At 43.6% G+C, this 20,638-nt stretch overlaps 1 protein-coding gene across 1 annotated transcript; it reads left to right on the forward strand.

The window, feature by feature from the left end:
• The first annotated feature begins 3,828 nt into the window (after positions 1-3,828).
• Positions 3,829-20,319, forward strand: LOC146209380 (uncharacterized). Its single transcript, XM_084599911.1, has 5 exons — positions 3,829-4,142; positions 8,818-8,957; positions 14,723-14,790; positions 18,661-18,747; positions 20,069-20,319. Exons 1-5 carry the CDS (start codon positions 4,023-4,025, stop codon positions 20,203-20,205), a joined length of 552 nt encoding a protein of 183 aa, XP_084456037.1. The 5' UTR covers positions 3,829-4,022; the 3' UTR covers positions 20,206-20,319.
• Positions 20,320-20,638: the final 319 nt, after the last annotated feature.

Consider the following 20,638-nt stretch of genomic DNA (forward strand, 5'->3'; position numbering starts at 1 on the left):
GGCGGTGGTTCCGGACGGTGCGACGGGGTTGGGGTAGGTAGGGGGAAGGTTCACAGCATCCTCGTCGCCAATGTGGTGTCTTCGAAGGTAGAACCAGACTCCAGCCATCCCGAACGAACACAACTCGTTTAAACACGTTTATTCATTCATACACACATATATATATAACGAAAAGAAAAGCGTCCCCTGAGGAATAAAGAATTTAATCCGAAAACGAAACTGAATATAATACTATGGTCATAACAAGAAATAATAAATCGGGCTACTCGACTTTATACTGATTTTATTGGGTCAATTAGGAATGAATGCTGTTGTTTTGAAATGGGTGAGGTATATTGTAGTTTATTGCGAATTATTGTTTCGTAAGCCAGTTTGTAGATGGATGGAGAGGACACGGCTAGCAACCTTCTCTCTGCTATGAGCGATTTCGAATTTTCAGCTACTATTTTTCAGATGAGCTCGGACCATAATAGTTTGCTAGTGATTGTTATTTAGTCAGGTTCAATTTTGAGTCTTTCAAATGATATCTTGAGCCACACTGTCAATGCAGAACGACACACAAGGACAACTGGCCGCTTAGGATTATCGTGTCCGAAAATGGCACCTGGCAGCACTCCAGGGGAAGGTACCTACAAGAGTCGCTCTCCATGGTAGCAGTTGAGGATCCTTTTCTTGTCAAGAAGCCCGTAGAAGTCTCTACATTCCACCGTACTACATGCCGAGAAGGTGTGAGTGTATTTTTCATTGATGTAAAGGATCTCTACTACATGCTACCGCATGCCGCGCTGTTTAAAGTTGTAAGAGAAGGCATTGATACATTGGTTACATTGCCGTTCCAGAATGCGTGCGGCATCAGCAGCGCAAAGTTCCTCGAAGTTCTAGCCTTCTATCTTCGCTCTACCTTTATCGCATTCAAAGAAGAACTTCGTTCAAAGGCAAGGTGTATGCATCGGCTCCTGTGTCGCACCTCTACTAAGTGATATTTTGCTTGCTCGCTTACCGGCAGCTGAAAGAGGCATTGAGCAGCACCAACGTAATTATGACATTTCGCTTTGTCGACGACTTTCTTGTAATCTACAAACTTTCATATCACTACCCAGTCGTGGACGTTGATGTAATATTCAAGATCTACGAAAACCTGGGAAACGTTGGACTGACTAAGAAACTGCCTGACAAGGGTCAGCTCCAATGCCTTGACTTACGGTTGTTCGTAAGCAAGGATCACCTGTGCTGGTGCTATGCTCCAAGGTCCAAGAAGGGTCTTTTTCCATACTCTTCCTCGCACACAAAGCTAGTAAAAAGGAAGGGTACCCTCGAAAGATCTTGCCATCACCGACTGCACAAAAGGCATGGAAATCCAACTGAATCGACTACGCGCAGTGAGGTTCTCGCACGCCCTCATTTCTAGTCTCGGCTTCGAGCTTCTGAAAGAACTTCGCTATTCCAGCCAGCCGAAGAAGTCACAAAAAGAAAAAGAAGAAAAAGAATTAGAGACGAGAGCCGTCATGCCGTATGTCCACAGTATCAGCCATGCATTGAAGAAAATAGTACGGAGAGCTGTCATAAATATGATCTTGACCACGCCCAGGAAGCTAAATATGCTATGCAGAATGAAGAATGATGGAAGCCAAAAACCACCTCGGTGCAATAAGCGGCGTGATAGAAAGTTCACCACGTGTGACACTGAAGTTATCTATAAAATTCGTCTGTCTTGCGGAGTGTGTTACGCGGGTCGAACTGGACGTTGTGTCAACGACCGCCTAAGAGAGCACGCCACTACTATCAACACGGGATACAGAAGCACGCTGGCGAAGCACGTATCTGCTTGCAAATGAATATCACACCTTGAACAATGACAGATTCTGAGGCGATACAATAACCAACACAAGAGTGAACTTTATGAAGCCTACATCATAGAAAAGAAAGGAGCGACATACGTTACCACACCATCGATGACACTGACCAGAAAAGAGATTGGTTATCTTTCAAACCCATGACGGCAAGAAGTGACAAGAGGGACTCCTCCTCGCCTTCTCTTTCTTAGTTTTCATGCTTCAGGTATTTATTACGAGCAATGCAATAAACCTTCGTTGTTAGTCAGCGCTGTGTCTGTGTGTTGTAATCTTTCTATGTACTGTTTTACCGCGATGTTTCTGTTGAAAATGATGTACGAACTGGCCCGACAACTTTCTGTAATGCAGAAAAAATACCTTACCACACCTTCGATGTGGGTGGCCTTAAAGTTCACCCCTGTTGTAAAAGGAAAGATATAGGAAGCTGACTAACTTCTGCATTTTGTCACCTCATATGTAGCTCTGTCAAGCACATCTTATCCGCCTCAACCGGCTATGCACCTCAGACCAAAATGACATATTTTTCGGGCTTCTGAAACAAAACTTTGTTGCGCACAAAAAGGAATGGCTTTGAGAATGAAGACACCCAGGGCAGTTGTAGTCAAAAAAACATGTGGCGGATTGCTTTTATGTCTTAACATCAATGCACAACACTTCCTTTTCTAGAAACCTTACATGCATCCTTTATGACTGTGATATGCAGTTATTCTGAATTTGTTGTTTATACCATTGTTTTTAGCAACACTGATATCTGTATCTGCATCAAATGATACAAGCTGCAGATCAAGGGTTGGGGATTGACCCTTATTGTTACCCCACCTCGACCCCACAAATTCTAGGTTGATAGCAACTGAAGCCAAAATCAAACAGATATCATTAAATATATTTGACATGAACTCCTAGGGCGGTACGATAACAAAACACACTTGGCATGGCGGAGAAGCTTTGTCGATGACGTACTCCGGTTTACAGAACTCCTAGTATATGTCTCCTCTATACTGAAAGCTTCTACTATGCAATTCGTCTCCTGCCTATAAGAAGGTACGTAAACAATATCTTACATGACAGTCCAAGGGTCGTTTTGTCGAAGCGTGAATGTCAAGATTTTTCGCCAGGTTCTCAATTTCGCAGTTTCGGTAACGTTTAGTGGTGACCAGAATGTGAACGTTTTGTTTTTTATGTCAATATATCATATTGAGAAATAATTTCAAAAGTGCAATATATCATTATTGTTGTTTTGAATAAACTAGCTCAGCTCGTCTATGTTTTTTCATACTCCTTAAAAAGAAATTCATGTCATTTAGTTGTTTAGTAATAATGAATAACGTAATTTCCTCTGTTTGCAAAGAATATAAAGCGGATGCCCTAAAGCGACAAATTTTGTTGTCATATTCTCACTCGCGACAAATTAATTCTTTTTCATTTCAACCTGAGAACATCCTAATGGTCAACTGGGCTTATAAAATATTTCGGACAATATTAGGCATGTTAGGGTAAAAAACAAGCAAAGAACAACTTCTCATTATAGGAGGCGTGGCCTGCATATCGAGATAACTCTCAGATTTTGCGTAATTGCAATAACTTCCCTTTGTTTTTCCCATTCAAAATTACCGAATAACTTCAGCATGGTGGCAGAGCTCTTTAATAGCTGCATTCCTTTTGCATTCATAAATTAGGAACAACAGTAGAGCGGGCAAAACAGGTTGTTCATGTACTGCCTCTTTTATAGCTGCATTCCTTTTGCATTCATAGATTAGGAACAAGGGTAAAGCGGGCAAAACAGGTTGTTCATCTAGTGCCTGCTGCCATGTACAGACACTACTTTGTCCGCTGCAAAACAGAAATGACATCTGCAGCTGTGCAGCGAGTATTCTGTGACGCACGCGACGTTTCGCGTCATATTGCAGTTTCATTTCGCAATCTTCAGGAGAGATAATTCGCCCAACAAACACAAGCCGTCAAAGTTAGAAAACGATATCGCCTCATGGCCGCATGAATGCGGGCTCGTCCAGAAAATGCATGTTATTCGGAGAGGCAGCAAAAATGCGAACTATCAGTCTGGAATAATAAGTTTCAATTTCACACTGACCGAGCGCAGCGCAGTTCCGTCTGATAATAAAAAGGCAGCTTTGAGGTTGTTTGCAAGCTTCGAGTACTTCAGGCCCGGAAATGGTAGCTCTACGGGCAATTGTTTTCACCACCGTTTGCCTTGCCGGCGTAGCCATTGCAAAGCTGGGCCCCCCTGGGGGACCTCTGAAGATGCCTCGTGAGGCCTTCGACAGCTTTAAGGTATGCTGACTGCCTAGTTCTCAGACCTTACATAACTCTTCCTTTTATATATTTGCTGAGGTTATAATGGGTTCTAGTAAGGTTTTATTCCTTACCTTAGTACCGCTGGTTTTAATCTTTACCAACTGGCCCAACTGTCCACTCTACTAACTCGGTAGATACTCGTAAAAACTGGTTAGCGTTTCTGAATGAACTTTACCCCGGCCACTTAGCAGATCTTAAAGGAAAGATAGCAGACCATTCATTAGGACATTTTCAGGAAAGGTTACCACATTGCCGCTGAATCGAGACGCAGAGGTAGGAAGTAGTTTTCACAGAGTTTGGTTGTGGTGGCATCTGTAGAGACCCATCACCGAGCCCATTGTTTCTCGTTGTCTTGGTCCTGTTGGGAACCATCAATCCAGGTCCCCGTTGCTCACCCCTATCCGGACGGCACGCATGGTTAGCCATCGCTGCTCATTAGGCTTTTGACACAGCAGTAGACCACGGCATTTCCTCTGTTGCTCAATGTGACCGGTGTTTAGGCCATACATGCTAGGGTTGCATATACGACCGACAAGGAAATCATACACTATAGTCGAAATCACTAGTGCCATGTTAAGTTAACGGATTGTTATTTAGGGATATTGCACTGGATTCGAAGAGAAGGCAGTTTATAAGCGTAGGTGTAATAAGGAAGTTTTCAAAGGTAACAAAGCAAAGGTGGCGATAGCATATCGTATACAATTTCGTCATTTCCCGTGCGCCGTTATTTCATATTTCGTATTTAAAATTATTACCATATTTAAAAAATAATAGCCAATTTCGAAGCTCCGCAGCACATTTTAAAGCCAAGACACTTCAATACAGCCTTTCTGTGAATCAGAAATAAATGCTAAATTCTGAAAAAATGTTTGTAGAAATCGGGCCCAATTTTATATCAGTTCTGATATATCATGTTTAGGGGAAAGAGTGGGGTTGAGGGAATTAAACTGTACGATATAGCTAAGGCGTTGCTAGAAACAATAACATATTTGGTGACATTGCTTGTTGAAAAATTATGCAGGCAAAACCAGTTGACCAAAATTAAATTCGAGAAACTTCAGTTTAGTCATTTATGGCCGCTACCGCTTTTGTAGGTTTAATATATAGAAAGCACTCAGGTCTTACTATGCAGCCCGAACTTTGCTGAACAGAAGAATACCGGCGTCAAAAATACCAGCCCAAGGAAACTCCGAAGATCATATGATTATGACATTTGAATTTCATATTTAGGAAATTGTGGTGATGGCCGAGGATCTTAAATGTCTCTTTTCTTATTTATGGCGAATGTTTCACGGATTCTCACAAGACAATTTTAATTTCTCACATATTTGAAACTTGCGATTATACTTGAGCTACTATTCTTAGTTCGGAAGTTATTTCGCGAAGCCTGAGTGCCATTAGGTAATTTATAACGCAACTTACGCCCATTCCTTTCTTTAAATCAATCGTGCAGAAAGTGTAGCAGTCGCTGATACGCGACTACCACAGCAAGCGTCACCGCTTCTGTTGTGGCTGGCTTAAAGCTACTACGACGAAGGGGAAAATGGTGTGGCAGGGCGGGGCTAGTTAAAGCTTAATGGCACGACTCGACTCATTTCGAGTAGGTTCTTGCAGATCTACCAAAACTTCGACGTTTGCAGAGGCGATCTCATCAAGCTGTGGAATGTAATGCCAGTATAAACCGGCCATACGAGTATATGGTATGATGGGCTTTAAAATACGTGTTACGTAAGATATAGCAAGGTTTAGCGTTCTTGAATCTTGAATGAGAAACATCGCCCTATCAACATGGTGGCCGGCATCGGAGCAGGACGTCCAAGTGGGGTTCGAACACGTCATTCGTAATGTGATTCTTAGTATGTTCGTTTTCAATAGTTTGCCAGGATCGCGTATGGTTGGAACTCACCTAAACCAAAATCTATGGGCAGGAAAAATATATTTTTATTTGTATTTTAGGGTATGTCTTCTGCCTCTCGTGCGCCTAAAAAATGTCGGATCGTCGAAAACAAGGTTTTGGTGCGAGAAACAGATGGCGCGAGTAGGCTTAAATTACAGCAGAGGTCAAGTTTACATACGTTCCACTAAATCTTTTGATGTGACAAACAGCGCAATGTCACGCAAAAAAACACTATAACATGCTTGAAGGTTATTTGGACAGTTTAGTATTCTAGACCATATCTGCATACTAAATAACCAGATCTGCATGCTCCCGTGATTAGCTGACGAAGTCTGCTAGCTTCCATAGTGCTGCAGGTATAGGTTATGCGATGAAGTCTAGAGGAGAGCGCGAGGCGCCAACGCCGCTCGGCCCAGGGTGGAAGTGGGCTAATGTGCCCTAAATTCATCATTTTACAAACCTCTGTGGCAACAAAACGTTCCCTTGGCTCACTGGCAACCTGGAACGCGTTCTTTTATTTTTAGCACATTTACTAGCCATTTTTAATTATGATAGACATAAATTAAAAAAAAATACATTAGATCAAGTCTTGCTGTAGGGGTGGACAATGAGCGAGCGTCGTACCCGCCAGGCAGGTAACTGGCAGCCGATTAGGTCATGTGACTTCTCAAGGAAATACCTAAAAAAAAACGCAAAATATCCCGTTGCACACAGTCGTTCGCCATGTCCAAGCAGTGAAAATGTGGCACAAGAAGTGAGCTTTAAGGTGACTCAAAAAAAGCAGCAATCTAGCAAAACTTCGCTGTGCGATCGTCGTGCGAAGTTTACATTCATTTCTCATTCTCGACCTTTATTCCTCGCACAGCGACCTCAAACGTCAATTGTTTTTCTTGATTTATTTTTGAACTGGGCTTCGATATTTTGGGCAAACAAAGCTGAATTAACAATATGTTATGGATATATGACATTAGAACAACAGACTTTTGTGAATTGCTTTTATTTTCATTTTCGTACAAATTAAACATTGTTGTACATTTTGGAAAATTGAAGGTTAACAAGGATTTGTTTCTGAGTTAATTGGTGGAACATGTATGTCAGAAACCACATGCAAACGAAAAACACCATACAGAGGGGAACACAGGTAAACAAGGCAAGTGTACGTGCGTTGATTTCTGTGAGGTGCTTTTCGTTTGCTGTGGCTTCTTACAATTAAGGTTATTGACATCTGTAAGACAGTGAGGCAATCAATATCCCAGCTCTGTGAATGAGCGGGAAGCGCGTTTGCTCTAAAGGATCTTTGTCGCAAGGAAGAGTAATCAGATTTCTTAGGGAAGCGCTAATGAAATTGTTGTATGAATAGCCTCAGTAGAGTGTAAGGCGAACAATCCCAGAGGCCAGAGTTTGATTGACTTGATAGCACTAGTCATATGGCGCAATTCATCAAACTGGCTGCTCGGCTCGTCGCTGCAAAAACTGTGCATGCACCGAGAGCAGCTTTCTCAAGTTTGAGTCAAGTCGCCACATTATGTCTGTTTTCGGAGACATTAGACCAAAATAGTGTGATTTGTGAGAGATATCTGCTTCATTATACGCAGGTAGCTTTCGCAGCGGAGTATTTAAATTACGCGCTCAAGCACAGATATTTCTATATGTTTAACAAGACAAGCTTCCCTTCTGCTATCCCCTGCATGCACATGTTGCTGCCAGTTAGAGACCCGCGGATGAGTTTTGTCCCTAAAGAGGTGCTGGTGGCAAATTATTTTTCTGCTTTGTCAAAGCCACGGCCTTAGCGTCTGGTTACTGCTTCTCAATGTCTGCACGCCATGCTTTCTCGTTAAACGCTGTCGAAGACTACATCAAAGAAGATATAGAGGCGCATAAATTGAACACGACGTCATGAGAACGCCATGTAATTTAGGTGTGATGCCTCCTCAATCTACTTACAGTCCACAAAGCAAGTTATTGGGCGACTTAGGGATGATTTCCTGAATTTACGGCGGGAAATACTATGCCCTGTATTTCTTTGTTGTGCCTTCTTTCAAAAAGCGCTGTGTTATGTCCTCCATTCTTGTACCGTCTTTCGCGCTGTAACTATGGAAGCTTCCTGCCCGCCTTTACTGTTGCTCGCCACATACGCTGATCGTCTGCAGCCGTTGATATTCCATCCTCAGCGACATAGTCTCCGCTCTCGAAATTTTCGCACTCCTGTAGGAAGACGCAGCAGAGTTTATTCTGGTATCCTTCCAAGCTGGTAAGAGGGGTATTCTAAACGCTTCATTACAAGACGCAGCGGACAATCACCATCGAGCCCAGCAACCGCATTCTGCCTTGTCATGTGACCGCGAAAGTATCGACTTCTCTACGTCACACGGTCTCCCGACGTTGTTATCGCTCAGCGACTCCTTCTTCTCCTTCGTTATAATGGCACATACTGATCAGTTACTTTACAACCGGCGACGCACAACGTCGTCAGTTTAGCTCTCCCATCAATCATTTACTGTTATCACATTAACCATTCCTGGATTTCTTTCAGATTCTCTATTTCTTGCGGCTGCTTATCCAGTAGTGAAAGAGAGATACATTATAAATTTTTACTCATTTTCTAACTCTAATTTCGCACTTTTTTGCCTATTTTACAGTCGCGTTCCTGATAGCCCTTTCTTGTAAGAAGAATTATCCTAGCAAGGGAAGTAGCCTTTCACCGCGGTGGAAAAGAGAGTATTCTAGGTAACTGAAGTCTATTCTACATTGCAGACGATGTCAAAGTTCGAGTACGCGGTGGCCATATCGGATTCGAACAACGACACTCTGTTCGAATGCATGGCGGCGAAGAGAACTGATATTGACCCAGGATCTAAGACGGCTACCTACGCATTGTCACTTCCTACAGCAGGGTACTAAGTTCTTCCTTCAGTAAGAGGCGGGCCAATGACGACGATGGGCTCAATAAGCCCTCAAGTCGAAAGAATTTGTTTATTGATAATAGAACTACGTTTAGTGTTTACTGAACAGTGGTCAATACTATTTGCGTTGTGTGTTTTAGGTCACCGCAACTGTCGCTTATTTCCGTAGGTTCATTTACTGAGGACGAATAACAAAATTTGTAAAAAAGCTGTTACCTGACGAGATCTCATCTGCATAGACACTGCATCAGTTAGCAGAATTTACGAATTCCTATCTCGGGAAGATACATATACTCGAACAAATCAATGTTCGAGCACTATTTATCCAACAATCAAGTATATATATATATATATAATTTATTTATTTACATTTCCCCTCAGGCCAAAGGCCTTACAGAGGGGAAGTGGTAAATACAGAAAATTGAAGAGAGTACAGTATGTATATGAATGTGAAATAGAACCTGAGTATACAGTGTCAGCTAGAGCTACGCGGAACAGCTAGTAATGCCAACAATTTCTGCTGGAAGGTTGTTCCAGTCTCGTGAGGTTCGCGGCAGGAAAGATTGCGAGAAGCTTTTCGTGTTACATGATAAAATTCCTACTTTGTATTGATGGTCAATGGGATGGGATATATATTATATATATATATATATATATATATATATATATATATATATATATATATATATATACCGGGTGTCCCAGCTAACTTGAACCAAGGGTTACAAAATAATATACTTGAGGTAGTTCAGTGAAACCACTTGCATAAAACTGCCAGCCTACTTGCGCACTACAGGCATTTTTTTGCAAATACTTAAATGGCTAATTATGGTAATTTTTCTAATTTATTAAATATCGATTTTAGAGCAACAATGTGAATGGAAACGTTGGAGAGCGCCTTCAGAAACCCCCTTTCCAGTAATTGCGATAACGAAAGCATCACGTGTATCTTTTTTTCCTGGCTGAGAAGAAAGCCCACGAAATACAAATAAAACCACGTGACCAGCCCATTTGCGCGCCACGATTGTTGTGCTCTCAGTCGTGGTTTAACTGAACAAAATCAGCTGCGGCCGTCTCTCCTCGCTCCCGTTAAAGCGGCAGGCCGATATGCTTGTCATGGCATCTTCGCCCGCGTCAGACAGGCGGACCACGTGACAGTGCAAGAAGCAGCGAGCGCGGCAAGGCCTATGCATACTGTCACGTGGGGGTGACAAGGTCGATGACACAAAACAAGAGTCGGTTATTGCACTAAAGAAACTCTTTATTGGGCTGACATGCGCCCGCAAAAGAACTAAGCAAATCGGCGGCGGCGATAGCAACAAACGTGCTCGTTGATCGTCGAACAAAGAATATCCATCGCACTCGTCAACGCTCAATTTAAAGGCTGCTCAGAACAATCTAGATAACGTCGCAACTCCTACAAGCACAAGCTGGAACAATGTAGAAAGACACATGAGTGGCCATCGAGAAGCCCAGGGGCTTTTCGATGGCTGGATTAAGTCATCACACAGCATTTCCTCAACTTGATCGCGTATGGCCTGGCGTTCTCGCGGCGATACACGATTGAGGCTTTGGCGCAGAGGTCGGGCGTGTTCGTCCTTTAAAATGCGGTGCTTGACCAGTGGCATTTGTCGTACCTTCGATGATGACGAGAAGCACTCCCTGCAGCTTCGAAGAAGACTGCGAATCTTTTCTTTCCTGCTGTGGGTCAATGCCGGGTTGATGTCAAATATGGGCTGACGGAATTTGTCCGGTACGTCTTCCAGTGGTTGGTCGTGGAAGGCGAATACGTCTTTGAGGTCCGCTAATTCGTCGAGAAAAGCTATCGTCATGGCGCGCCCTTGTTAAGATGCCGGTATTCTTGGGTTAAGGTTGTCACCAGCGCCTGAGCTTGTGCTCTCCAGAATTTCGCGATGCCTCTTGCGATGCCGACACCTCGTTCCAAGAGGAATTGGATATTTCCTCCGACGATGCCTTCAGCGGTTATGATGTCTGCGCTACCTACGCTGACCGCACCGCTTGATCGGGGCGGCACGGTCAATTCTTCATCGAGGATGTTGAAAGAGACGTGTTGGGTCGAAGTCGTCGTAGTAGGAATGGCTCTGTCTGTAGAGAGCTTGATGAACTTGGATCGGAGGTAGGTGATATTCCTCTGTTCATTTAGGAAGGTCATGCCTAAAATAACGTATCGGGAGCACTGCTGCAAGACCAGAAAGCTGGTGGGGTAAGTACGCCCATTTACGGTTATTCGTGCAGTACTTCGTCCCGATGCAGTAATCAGGTTGCCACCTGCGGTGCGAATCAGCGGGCCATCCCAAGCGGTGGTACCCTTCCTGAGCTGAGAGGCTAACGGTCCACTGATGAATAAATAGTCAGCGCCGGTGTCTACTAGGGTAGTGACTCTGCGACCGTCGACATCAACTTCAAGGTCGCTTATTCGCGTCATCGCATTGCATGTAAGCCTTGGTGTCCGATCTCGGCTCCGTCGTTTCTTCAGGTCACGGCCAGGGCATACCGTTGCTCCATAGCTGCGCAGCGGTGTCGGTTTGCACTCTGGTCGTGTTGTGGATGTCGTCGTGTGGAGCGGCTGCGTCGTCGTTAGTGGTCGTCGGCGGCGGAGGATCTTGGTCTTTCGCCCTTAGCAACCACACCTCCAAAGGTTGCTGCCTTTAGTTTCCCCTACGGGGGCTAGGAGACCGTCCTTGCACGTAACTGCGGCCCGGTGAAGCAAATCGGGCATTGTACGGCGATGGGAAGCTTGACAGACGCCTTGGCGACGAGTGCTTTCCGCAGCGCAGGAAGTCGTTGATTTCCTGTGGTCGCTCGCCAGGAAGGTGTCGTGGGGCGTCAACAGCGAAACCACGGAGGCCGATCCGCCTGTACGGACAGTGACGGAGTATGTGTCCTGCTTCACTACAATGGAAGCAGAGTGGTCGGTTGTTAGATGTCCTCCAGGCGTCGCATTTCCGGGAACTTGAAGATCGTCGGTAGACTCGGCGGGCGGGTGTCAAGGGGCGGCTTTCGGGGGCAGGATAGTAGCTATGAGGGCTTTGAGGTCGCGTCGGCTTGGGAGGTCGGGTCGGGGTGCAAGATGACGTAATGCAGCAGCATAGCTCATCGCTGCTGATTCATGCACTGGAGCAGTCAGGGTCGTCGCTTGAGGAACGCCCAGTGCCTGCTGGATTTCTTGACGTACGACGTCCGCGAGCGTCGCCACCTGGGGTTGTTGTGATGATGGCAGCAATCGGCGGAGCTCCTCTCGCACGATCTTTCGGATGAGGTCCCGAAGATTCTCTCCGCTTGCAGATGCGCTGGGGTAGTGGTTTGAGTAGTCCGGTTGAAGTGGTCGTTCCTAGGGGCGCATCCGGGTGTCTAACGTCTTCGTGATGGTAGACGCTTCCGTTTCAAATTCCACCACGGTTTTTGGCGGATTTCGGACAAGACCTGCAAAAAGCGATTCTTTAACGCCTCGCATTAAAAATTTTACTCTCTCACTTTCAGTCATGTTAGGGTCGGCGCGGCGAAAGACGCGCTTCATCTCCTCAACGTACGCCAGGACAGGCTCATTAGGGAGTTGAAGTCTTGACTGAAGGAGGGCCTGGGCTCTTTCCTTTTGGACGATGCTTGAAAAGGCCGTCAAAAACGCTTTCTTGAAAATATCCAATTCCTTCATAGCTGCCTCGTGATCTTCGAACCAAACTTGGGCATGTCCTAGAAGACCAAAGTAGACTTGCCTGAGTTTCGCGGCATCATTCCAGCCGTTGAATTCTGCCACACGGTCGAAAAGGTCCAATCAGTCTTTCGCATCTTACCTGGGCAATCCTTGGAAGATGGGGGGCTCCCTGAGCAGCACGAAGACTACCGTTGGTGTTGATTGGGCCATTTCCAAAGTTGATGCCTTCAGGAGTTGAACGGGGTCAGGCAGCAGACCGTGTTCGGGTTGTAGGCCTTGGAGTCGGCGGCTGGCTCGGTTTCCTGTAGGCCGGTCTTCCGGGCGACAGGAACAACGATGAGGTCTTCGCTTGAAGAATCAAGATCAGCACCTCCACCAGATGTCACGTGGGGGTGACAAGGTCGATGACACGAATGAAGTGTCGGTTATTGCACTAAAGAATCTCTTTTATTGGACTGACTTGAGCCAGCAAAAGAACTAAGCAACTCGGCGGCTGCGATAGCAACAAAAGTGCTCGTCGATCGCCGAACAAACAATGCCCGTCGCACTCGTCAACGCTCAATTTAAAGGCTACTCAGAACAATCTAGATAGCGTCGCCACTGCTACAAGCACAAGCTGGAACATTGTAGAAAGACACATGAGTGGCCGGAATCTTCGAGACAGATCTTGGTGCAGCTTGCGCTACAACGAAACTGATAAAGGTGCGTCTCGCGACATCGAGCATTAACAAACAAAGAATACAGCACTGATACGTGATCCAGAATCAGAGTGATAAGGCAGCATGCCGGTATCTGTTAAAAAACAACAACTACAGTTTTGAAGGTTTCGCGGCAATGCCTTCTCTCCTATCAGCGAAGCGGATGAGGGTTAAGGTATCAGCCGCTGAATGTGCGCGTACAAGCTTGGGTAAAGGGGCGAGATGACTTCATGTGACCCGACTCAGATTCGCGCTCGCACCTTCATTTGCTAGTACTTTATCGCCATCCGCCGGTCGTGACGAAGGCTGCTGGGGTGCACAGGCCTTCCCAAGATCTTGGTGGCGACGGGCGAGCTCGAGCTCACTGCAACCATCGCCAACATTTCAGCCTGCCGCTGCAATGGGTCCATCGGTAAACGGCCCCAGCTGATTTTGTTCGCTCAAACCACGACTGAAAGCACCACAATCGTGGTGCTCAGATACTCTTGTGACGTGGTATTTCTATTTCGCGGGCTTTCTTTTGAGCCTCAAAAAAAAGATGCACGTGAGACTTTCTTTATCGCAATTCATGGAATGGGGGTTCGTGAAGGTTCTCTACAACTTTTCGATTGACATTTTTTTATTTCTTTTATTCAAGACAATAATACAGAACTATTGTCTTAGGGGGACGAGACTAAAGTGCCTGCTTTTTGGCCTAAGGTGAATATTTAGGAATTATAAAAATTTACGTAATTAGCTAATATAACTAATTGCAAAACAAAAAATTGCTTGTAGTGCACAAGGAGGATGGGAGGTGTATGCAACTGGTTGCACTGAGCTGCCTCAAAGATATTATTTTGTAACCCTTGGTTCAAGATAGCTGGCACACCATATATATAAATATATATATATATATATATATATATATATATATATATATATATATATATATAGGTTGAAAATACAGGTTGGAATGTATATATATCTCGTGTACGGCCATTATGTGCACTTTTCGTAATTCATTCTTTTTTCAATAATTTAAAATCATTTAACAAAATTTGAGTGACTTTTGCTTTCACTTTTGGCGAATATTTCTAGTGAGTCATTTGATAAGTATGGTTATTCCTATTGCAATTGTTTCTTTCCTTGTAGAGGAGACTGATTGCTTCGACAAATTTTTTGGTTCTAAAGCAACTTTTTCTGGCAGTCTCCTCCAACACTGATGGCAAAAAGAATTATTTTATGATAATAACAGCTATTAGTGCTCACGCTATACTTACACTTCTGACTGCGGACAGGAGGCCAGATTATTGCGAATATTAGATGTGTAGTGCAATTTATTAAATATAAGCATGTCCGTTGAAGAAAGCAGCGCTGTCAAATGCCAGTTCTTCACAATTCTATAGGCAGGAGTTTATCTTCCACGTCAGACCTGGAGATGAGCCTGGCACTATTGTTTTCACAACTGATGTTGGTAAGTGTTGCATTCCTTTATAATATCATCATCATCATCACCAGCCTGACTATACCCACTGCAGGACGAAGGCCTCTCCCATATTTCTCCACTTAACCCGGTTCAGTGCTAGCTGCATCCACTTGACCCCTACGAACTTCTTAACCCCATCCGCCCCGCTAACTTTATGCCGCCCCCTGCTACGCTTTCCTTCCCTTGGAATCCAGTTTGTTACCCTAAGCGACCATCGGTTGTCCTCTCTTCGCACTCTATGTCCTGCCCATGCCCATTTCTTCTTCTGAATTTCCACTAGAATGTTGGTGACCTGAGTTATTTCTCTGACCCACTCTGCACTTCATATGAATTAGCACTACTGGATAGTCGGGAAAGTTGCAGAAAAATATTGGCCCTTTTATTGCTGCCATCGCCTAAGAAACATTTACCTAATAATAGAAGCACATCCAAGCAGTTTGCACTGACACAGAGCAGTGGAAGCCGACGGCCCACGGTTCTGAAAAAAACTCTTTCTGGTATCTTGGGATTTTTACATTGGGCACACAAGTACCAGGCAATATGGACTCTTCTCTGGACTCTGGAGCTCGGGTCTTACCCTAATTTCTTTCCCATATATTAAGCTAAATATCAGTCACTGGAATATGACTACGCCCTAATCTTTTCTTTCATTGTTTCAAATCGTTCCATGGCACTATTTTTTCAAAGAGTGCTTTATGGCATGCTATCTTGCGTACATAATTTTTATATTTCTCGGAATAATTAGCTTCCCGTACATAGAAGCAAGGTTTGGGTGCATGTAGTTTTTATGTCTTACCATAATGATGTAACCTAATTCCTCAGCGTAAATTTAATGAGGACCAATAAAAATTGCTTACGTTACTCACTGCGGATCAAGGTGCACGAAAGCGTTCAATATTCTTGATAGTTGCTTTTGACAGTGACTCAAGGCCAAACTAGTGGCTTACTCTGCTTGAAGTGAAAGTTGTGGCATGGTCACAGTAAAATGTTCGATCAATAATATCATTCAATATTTTTACAAGAGTCTGAAGTGAACAGTGACACGGCGAATCGAGAAAAATAGGATTAAATAAATAAATTTTATAAAGAATCATAATAATGCTAATTACAATCAGGAATTCACGTTTGTTACGACTACCGGCAAAGAAATATAGGAACTCAGGTTCGCTAAAATCATTTCTTTTATGGGCACTGGGAAATTCATGTCAACAACCTGTGAGCCTACCTTTACGGAACAATACTTTTCATTCTTCCAGGGCGATGCATTGAAGTTGCTCTAAGCTCTTCAGCGCTGTCAGTGGAAATTTACATATGCTGGCTGCCTATACATGCATCAGAACCATTTACGTTTTACATAAAATCAGAGCAGGGGCTTAAGAATTTAAGTAGCCTGTATCTTAGGCTGTGTCTACAGAGTTTTGCTTTCTTGTAAATAAGCTCCTGGAGTTACGCCTAATGGCTGCCTCCACATTGCTTATTATGCTATTAATGCTGAAAGATAATATTCAACGAAGGAAACAAGGAAGACCATTGAATTACATCGCAAGTTCCACCCAATATACAGCAGTGTAGTGATATGGCACAGTCGGTACAGCAGCTAGATGACCGTCTACGATCAGGATAGTTATAAATTCCTTCAAAATTATTACGCATGTGCAATAAAAGTTCGTAATTCATGCATATTCACATTGTCGCAACTGTTACTTTGATGATGGTGGGATTGTGCCATTTTTTGCTAGCACGTAATGAACCAGCTAAGCAGGAGAGGTAAATGTTAAAAATATCTCAGACGTGTGCGGAAGGCCGGAACCTAGGGTCATTTACTAATACAGTGGCGCAAACTAATATTATCATGAGGAAAAAGTACGTTGCATATCATAACCCCTGGGATAAGGCAGTACGAGAAAACTGGGTGTGTGGTTCTGTATTATTAAGGTTAATGTATGAGGTGCCTTTGAGAATCTTCATTGACGCGCTCACGGTGACTTGAACTAGAAGACAAAACAGAAAGAGAAGTCTAAAGGAGATCCCCATAACTAACCGAAGAACAACACGAGGGTCAACTTAATCGAACATTTGCGGGTCAGCCCTTGATTACTATACTTGCAGCGTCCCCACTCTTGCACGGCATGCGTCTGCAATTATCTTCCTGTCTCGTGCTACGAAAGATCACGACGCGGTGTCTACCGTTTGTTCTGGTGCCCCAGAGATGCGCTCTAAATTCTGGCCGTGCAAGCGATGTGGCAGACCGTATTAGTTGCATTTAGTACAGGATCCGCGTAGTGGCCAAAGCTATAAGGTACACGTCCCGGGACGTCAACCGTCGAAATGGAATAACCAGTAGTAAACATTTATTTTACTGCCCTGTCACCGCTCGATGGTGAAGGTAATTTTCGGTTTAACATTTGCATGGAAATGATACTCAGTTTCATCGTCTAAGCATTTGTGGGCCGATAATAAACCTATTTATATATTAAGCCTACTGGTGATTACGGAATAGGTAGCACATTTCACTGTGGTCGCATAAATGGTGCCATATCTCAAAACTGTACGTCCGTTTGTCTTTCTGAAGCATAGGTGTGACGATGAGCTCTCTGGGAAGATACCTTTACCAATCTCTTCACAGAAGGCTTTCGTGTCACTGTAATAACAAATATAATGAAAGAAAAACATGAATAGTTTCAATACATCATTTGTTTTTTGGCGGGTATTGATAACCGGAAATCTCTGCTGTGTATATATTTAGGTGCCTGTAATTTGAGCCACATATCAGACGTGCACGTCAGAAATACGCTTCGCTATGGCCCTCACTGGGCATGCTTTCCGTGGCTATAGCCGCAACAAAGCATACATCTGAGCTAATAATGACGCAGTTTCCAGGTGCAAATTTCAGTGCTGGCTGTTAACCGAAACGCGAATAAAGTTTGCCCTTTTGCAACTGCAGTCGTAGCACTTACTACAATACTCAAATGCTGCAATATCGGTAGGAACCGCATTTTGTTTAACCTTATGAACACCGGCCCTTCCAAGCCAAACATGGGTGTGATCAGCATGCAATTCCGATCAAACGTATGCCTTGTGCTAAAACAAGCGATGTCAGGCAACATCACGACTGACGCGTAACTGCATGAAGCTTGTTTCATTACGAGCTGCCCCTCTAGTAGGGTATGAAGTATCCATTTGGCGAATATTTTTGCCACTGGTTTTCGCTTTGGCTGAGTTAAGGCCGGAAGGAAGGTGGAAAAGCTGAGCTTTAACCCGTGTACAAGGACATTTTACTTTGATATTTTAACACAGTATTTTATTTGCATTAACTTCAGGGCGTGAATAAGCACGAGGTTTGAAGGCAATTGTCTTCTATCAAAACTGAGAGTGAAAAGGTCCTTTGTTACAACGGATTACCGGCTGGTCATAACTTTCTGTTTAAGTTATAGTGCTGTTAACGATAACACGGAGAAAGATCCAAGCTGGAGAAAAGCGGTATGATAAAAAATTCCAACTGGGCCGTGTTGAGAGGTATTATCAGGTAACCTGCGCCATGACTCTGGGATTTCTTTCAGTGGCAATCATAGTTTCTCCGCCTTTCTCTGACACTGTGTAAATTTCAGCAGCTTTCGCTGGCCTTTAAAAAATTGGTGACACGTTCTGTTGAGCGACTTCCTTAAACGGAAGCGTCCTTACCAGAAATTGATTCTTTCTGATTGGAATGTGAAACCTGCTAACGTTAACAGCACCTAGAGGGGCTCGTTTTGTAAGTGCGAACAAAATATCCGCAAACTATACTTTTGCTATAGCGACGATAGCAAGAAACTACTAAGATTGTCGAAATTACGTTAAGTGCGATGTGGAACCTTTCAGATCCTACTCCGAGGGGCGGTATTATATACTACACAGACTACGAAAACTGCGTCGTTGAGAACTTGGATCTGCAAGGCGAGGAAAATCGTAAGAAAGTTTTTCTTTCATTCACAAAAAATTTTTTTCATAATGTACTGGGCTTGAATATCTGAGATTTTTAAGATGTGCACATAAAAGTTAAAATTTCCATCCTAAAGCTTTTGAACGTAAATCTCACTCGCCCTGGGCTTCATGCTGATCGTGTATGGAGACCTGAAATCTAAAGATGATAATTTGACAAATAAAAAGCAATGTTTTTTAAGCAGCCGCCCTTAATTTCTATTGTGTAACTAAAATATGGTTAGCGCTTTCCAGAATACAACCAGTAATTTAGGAAACAGCTGAGCACTGCAAGCAATAAGGGATTTTGGGGCCTCGTTTTATTAAGTATTTCACAACGAAATGCATTTATAACTATCTTTTGAAGAATGTCTACTCATGACACCCTCAAACAGAAAAGGTTCACGTTACCGCTAGTAGCGGTACTACGTACACGTAAAGCAAACTCTCGTCAGATGCCATGAATGCGATTAAACTTCGCTTGCGGTAGACTCCGTTCTATGCAGGTTGAAACAAAAACATGCGTCCGCAATTTTAACATAGCAAATGTAAAAGCAAAACTGGTGTTCTAAATTTTTTTAGTGCTTTTATACTTCGCTGTCTTCGATACGACGAGTGCCGCTAAGCGGAAATAAAAAACATATAGAATTACCAGCATATTGAGAGAGCTCTTCCCACACCTTTTGCGACGTCACAAGATAAACATTTAAAAGGTGGCGCGAATCGGCACTGCGACGCTTTTCCTCTACAAGGCTTTAAATTCGTACGTGCGTCAACTAAACAACGCTTTATTTCGCTCTGTTGACTGCACGAACGTATGCAAACTGGGTGGGAAAATAACAAAAAACTTACAAAACACAACAAAAAAGCTCATGAAGAATGAAAATTAGCGCTGGCACTAAAAAAAAATAGCAGGCGGGATACAGGCAAATTCCCTGCGTGATTATTTTCTTATGTTGTGAACTATGATGTTGATGTTTAACTTTGTATGAAAAGGGGCTGCTTATTTGCTAGCATTCACTCTCTCTTATCATGTGTTTTTACTCTGCTATTGTCATTTCAACATCGCCCTACGTGTTCAGTATAGTGCTGAAAGTTCATCAGTATGACGGAGATTACAATATGGAGTCAGCATGATAATAGGAGGGTTTCGGTCGCACATTACGTGAAGGGATAGACAAAAGGGAATTTTAAGAAATATAGAAACCCGTGCAACCTTCAGAAAACAGGAGTGGCGGTGGAGCAGTTTTATTAAAACCTCTAGGGCAGAAGGGCACCATTGATTGCAACCGTACCGATTTGATTGCAGAGTGCACGCTGTGGACTCGAGTGGAAGTGAAGGACAATGTGCCCCAAGATTGCATAGACCACTTCGTCGACACTTGCGGTGTAATTGTTCCCGCACACAGCAGGGATCTCTGCCCTGACGGTGAAGGCGATTACTAGCTACAGCGGGTGATTTAGATACGTTTTCTGCGACATGATTGTACACTCTGTCTAATTGTGTTTCAGTTGATGCAATGGATGTGATTACGACGCGCAAGCAATAAAGATGTGGAAACAAAATCTGACATTGCCTCTTTTCCTCAAATATTGTGTAGAATATGCTGTTAATATCATGAACGGAACCACAGAGGCTCCTTAGAATTTCACAATTTTTCCCACCTAACTACAATTTTCTTGCACCCCAGGCTCTAGCAAATATATTCCCCGCCACCTGTGCAATTTTCACAGACAAAACACGCGTTTTGGACGGCGTCAGGAACGTACAATGGATAGTTCACTTTGGAAAACGAGAAAAAAAAAGGCGAATTCGTGTGTGCTTTTTGCGCAGCATACGTTTGAGTTTAAAATAAATGAAATCATGCCTTCTGTGCCC

The sequence above is a fragment of the Amblyomma maculatum genome, chromosome 1, assembly GCF_055883805.1.
Source record: "Amblyomma maculatum isolate TAMU_Amacu chromosome 1, ASM5588380v1, whole genome shotgun sequence".
NCBI classification, from domain to species: Eukaryota; Metazoa; Arthropoda; class Arachnida; order Ixodida; family Ixodidae; genus Amblyomma; species Amblyomma maculatum.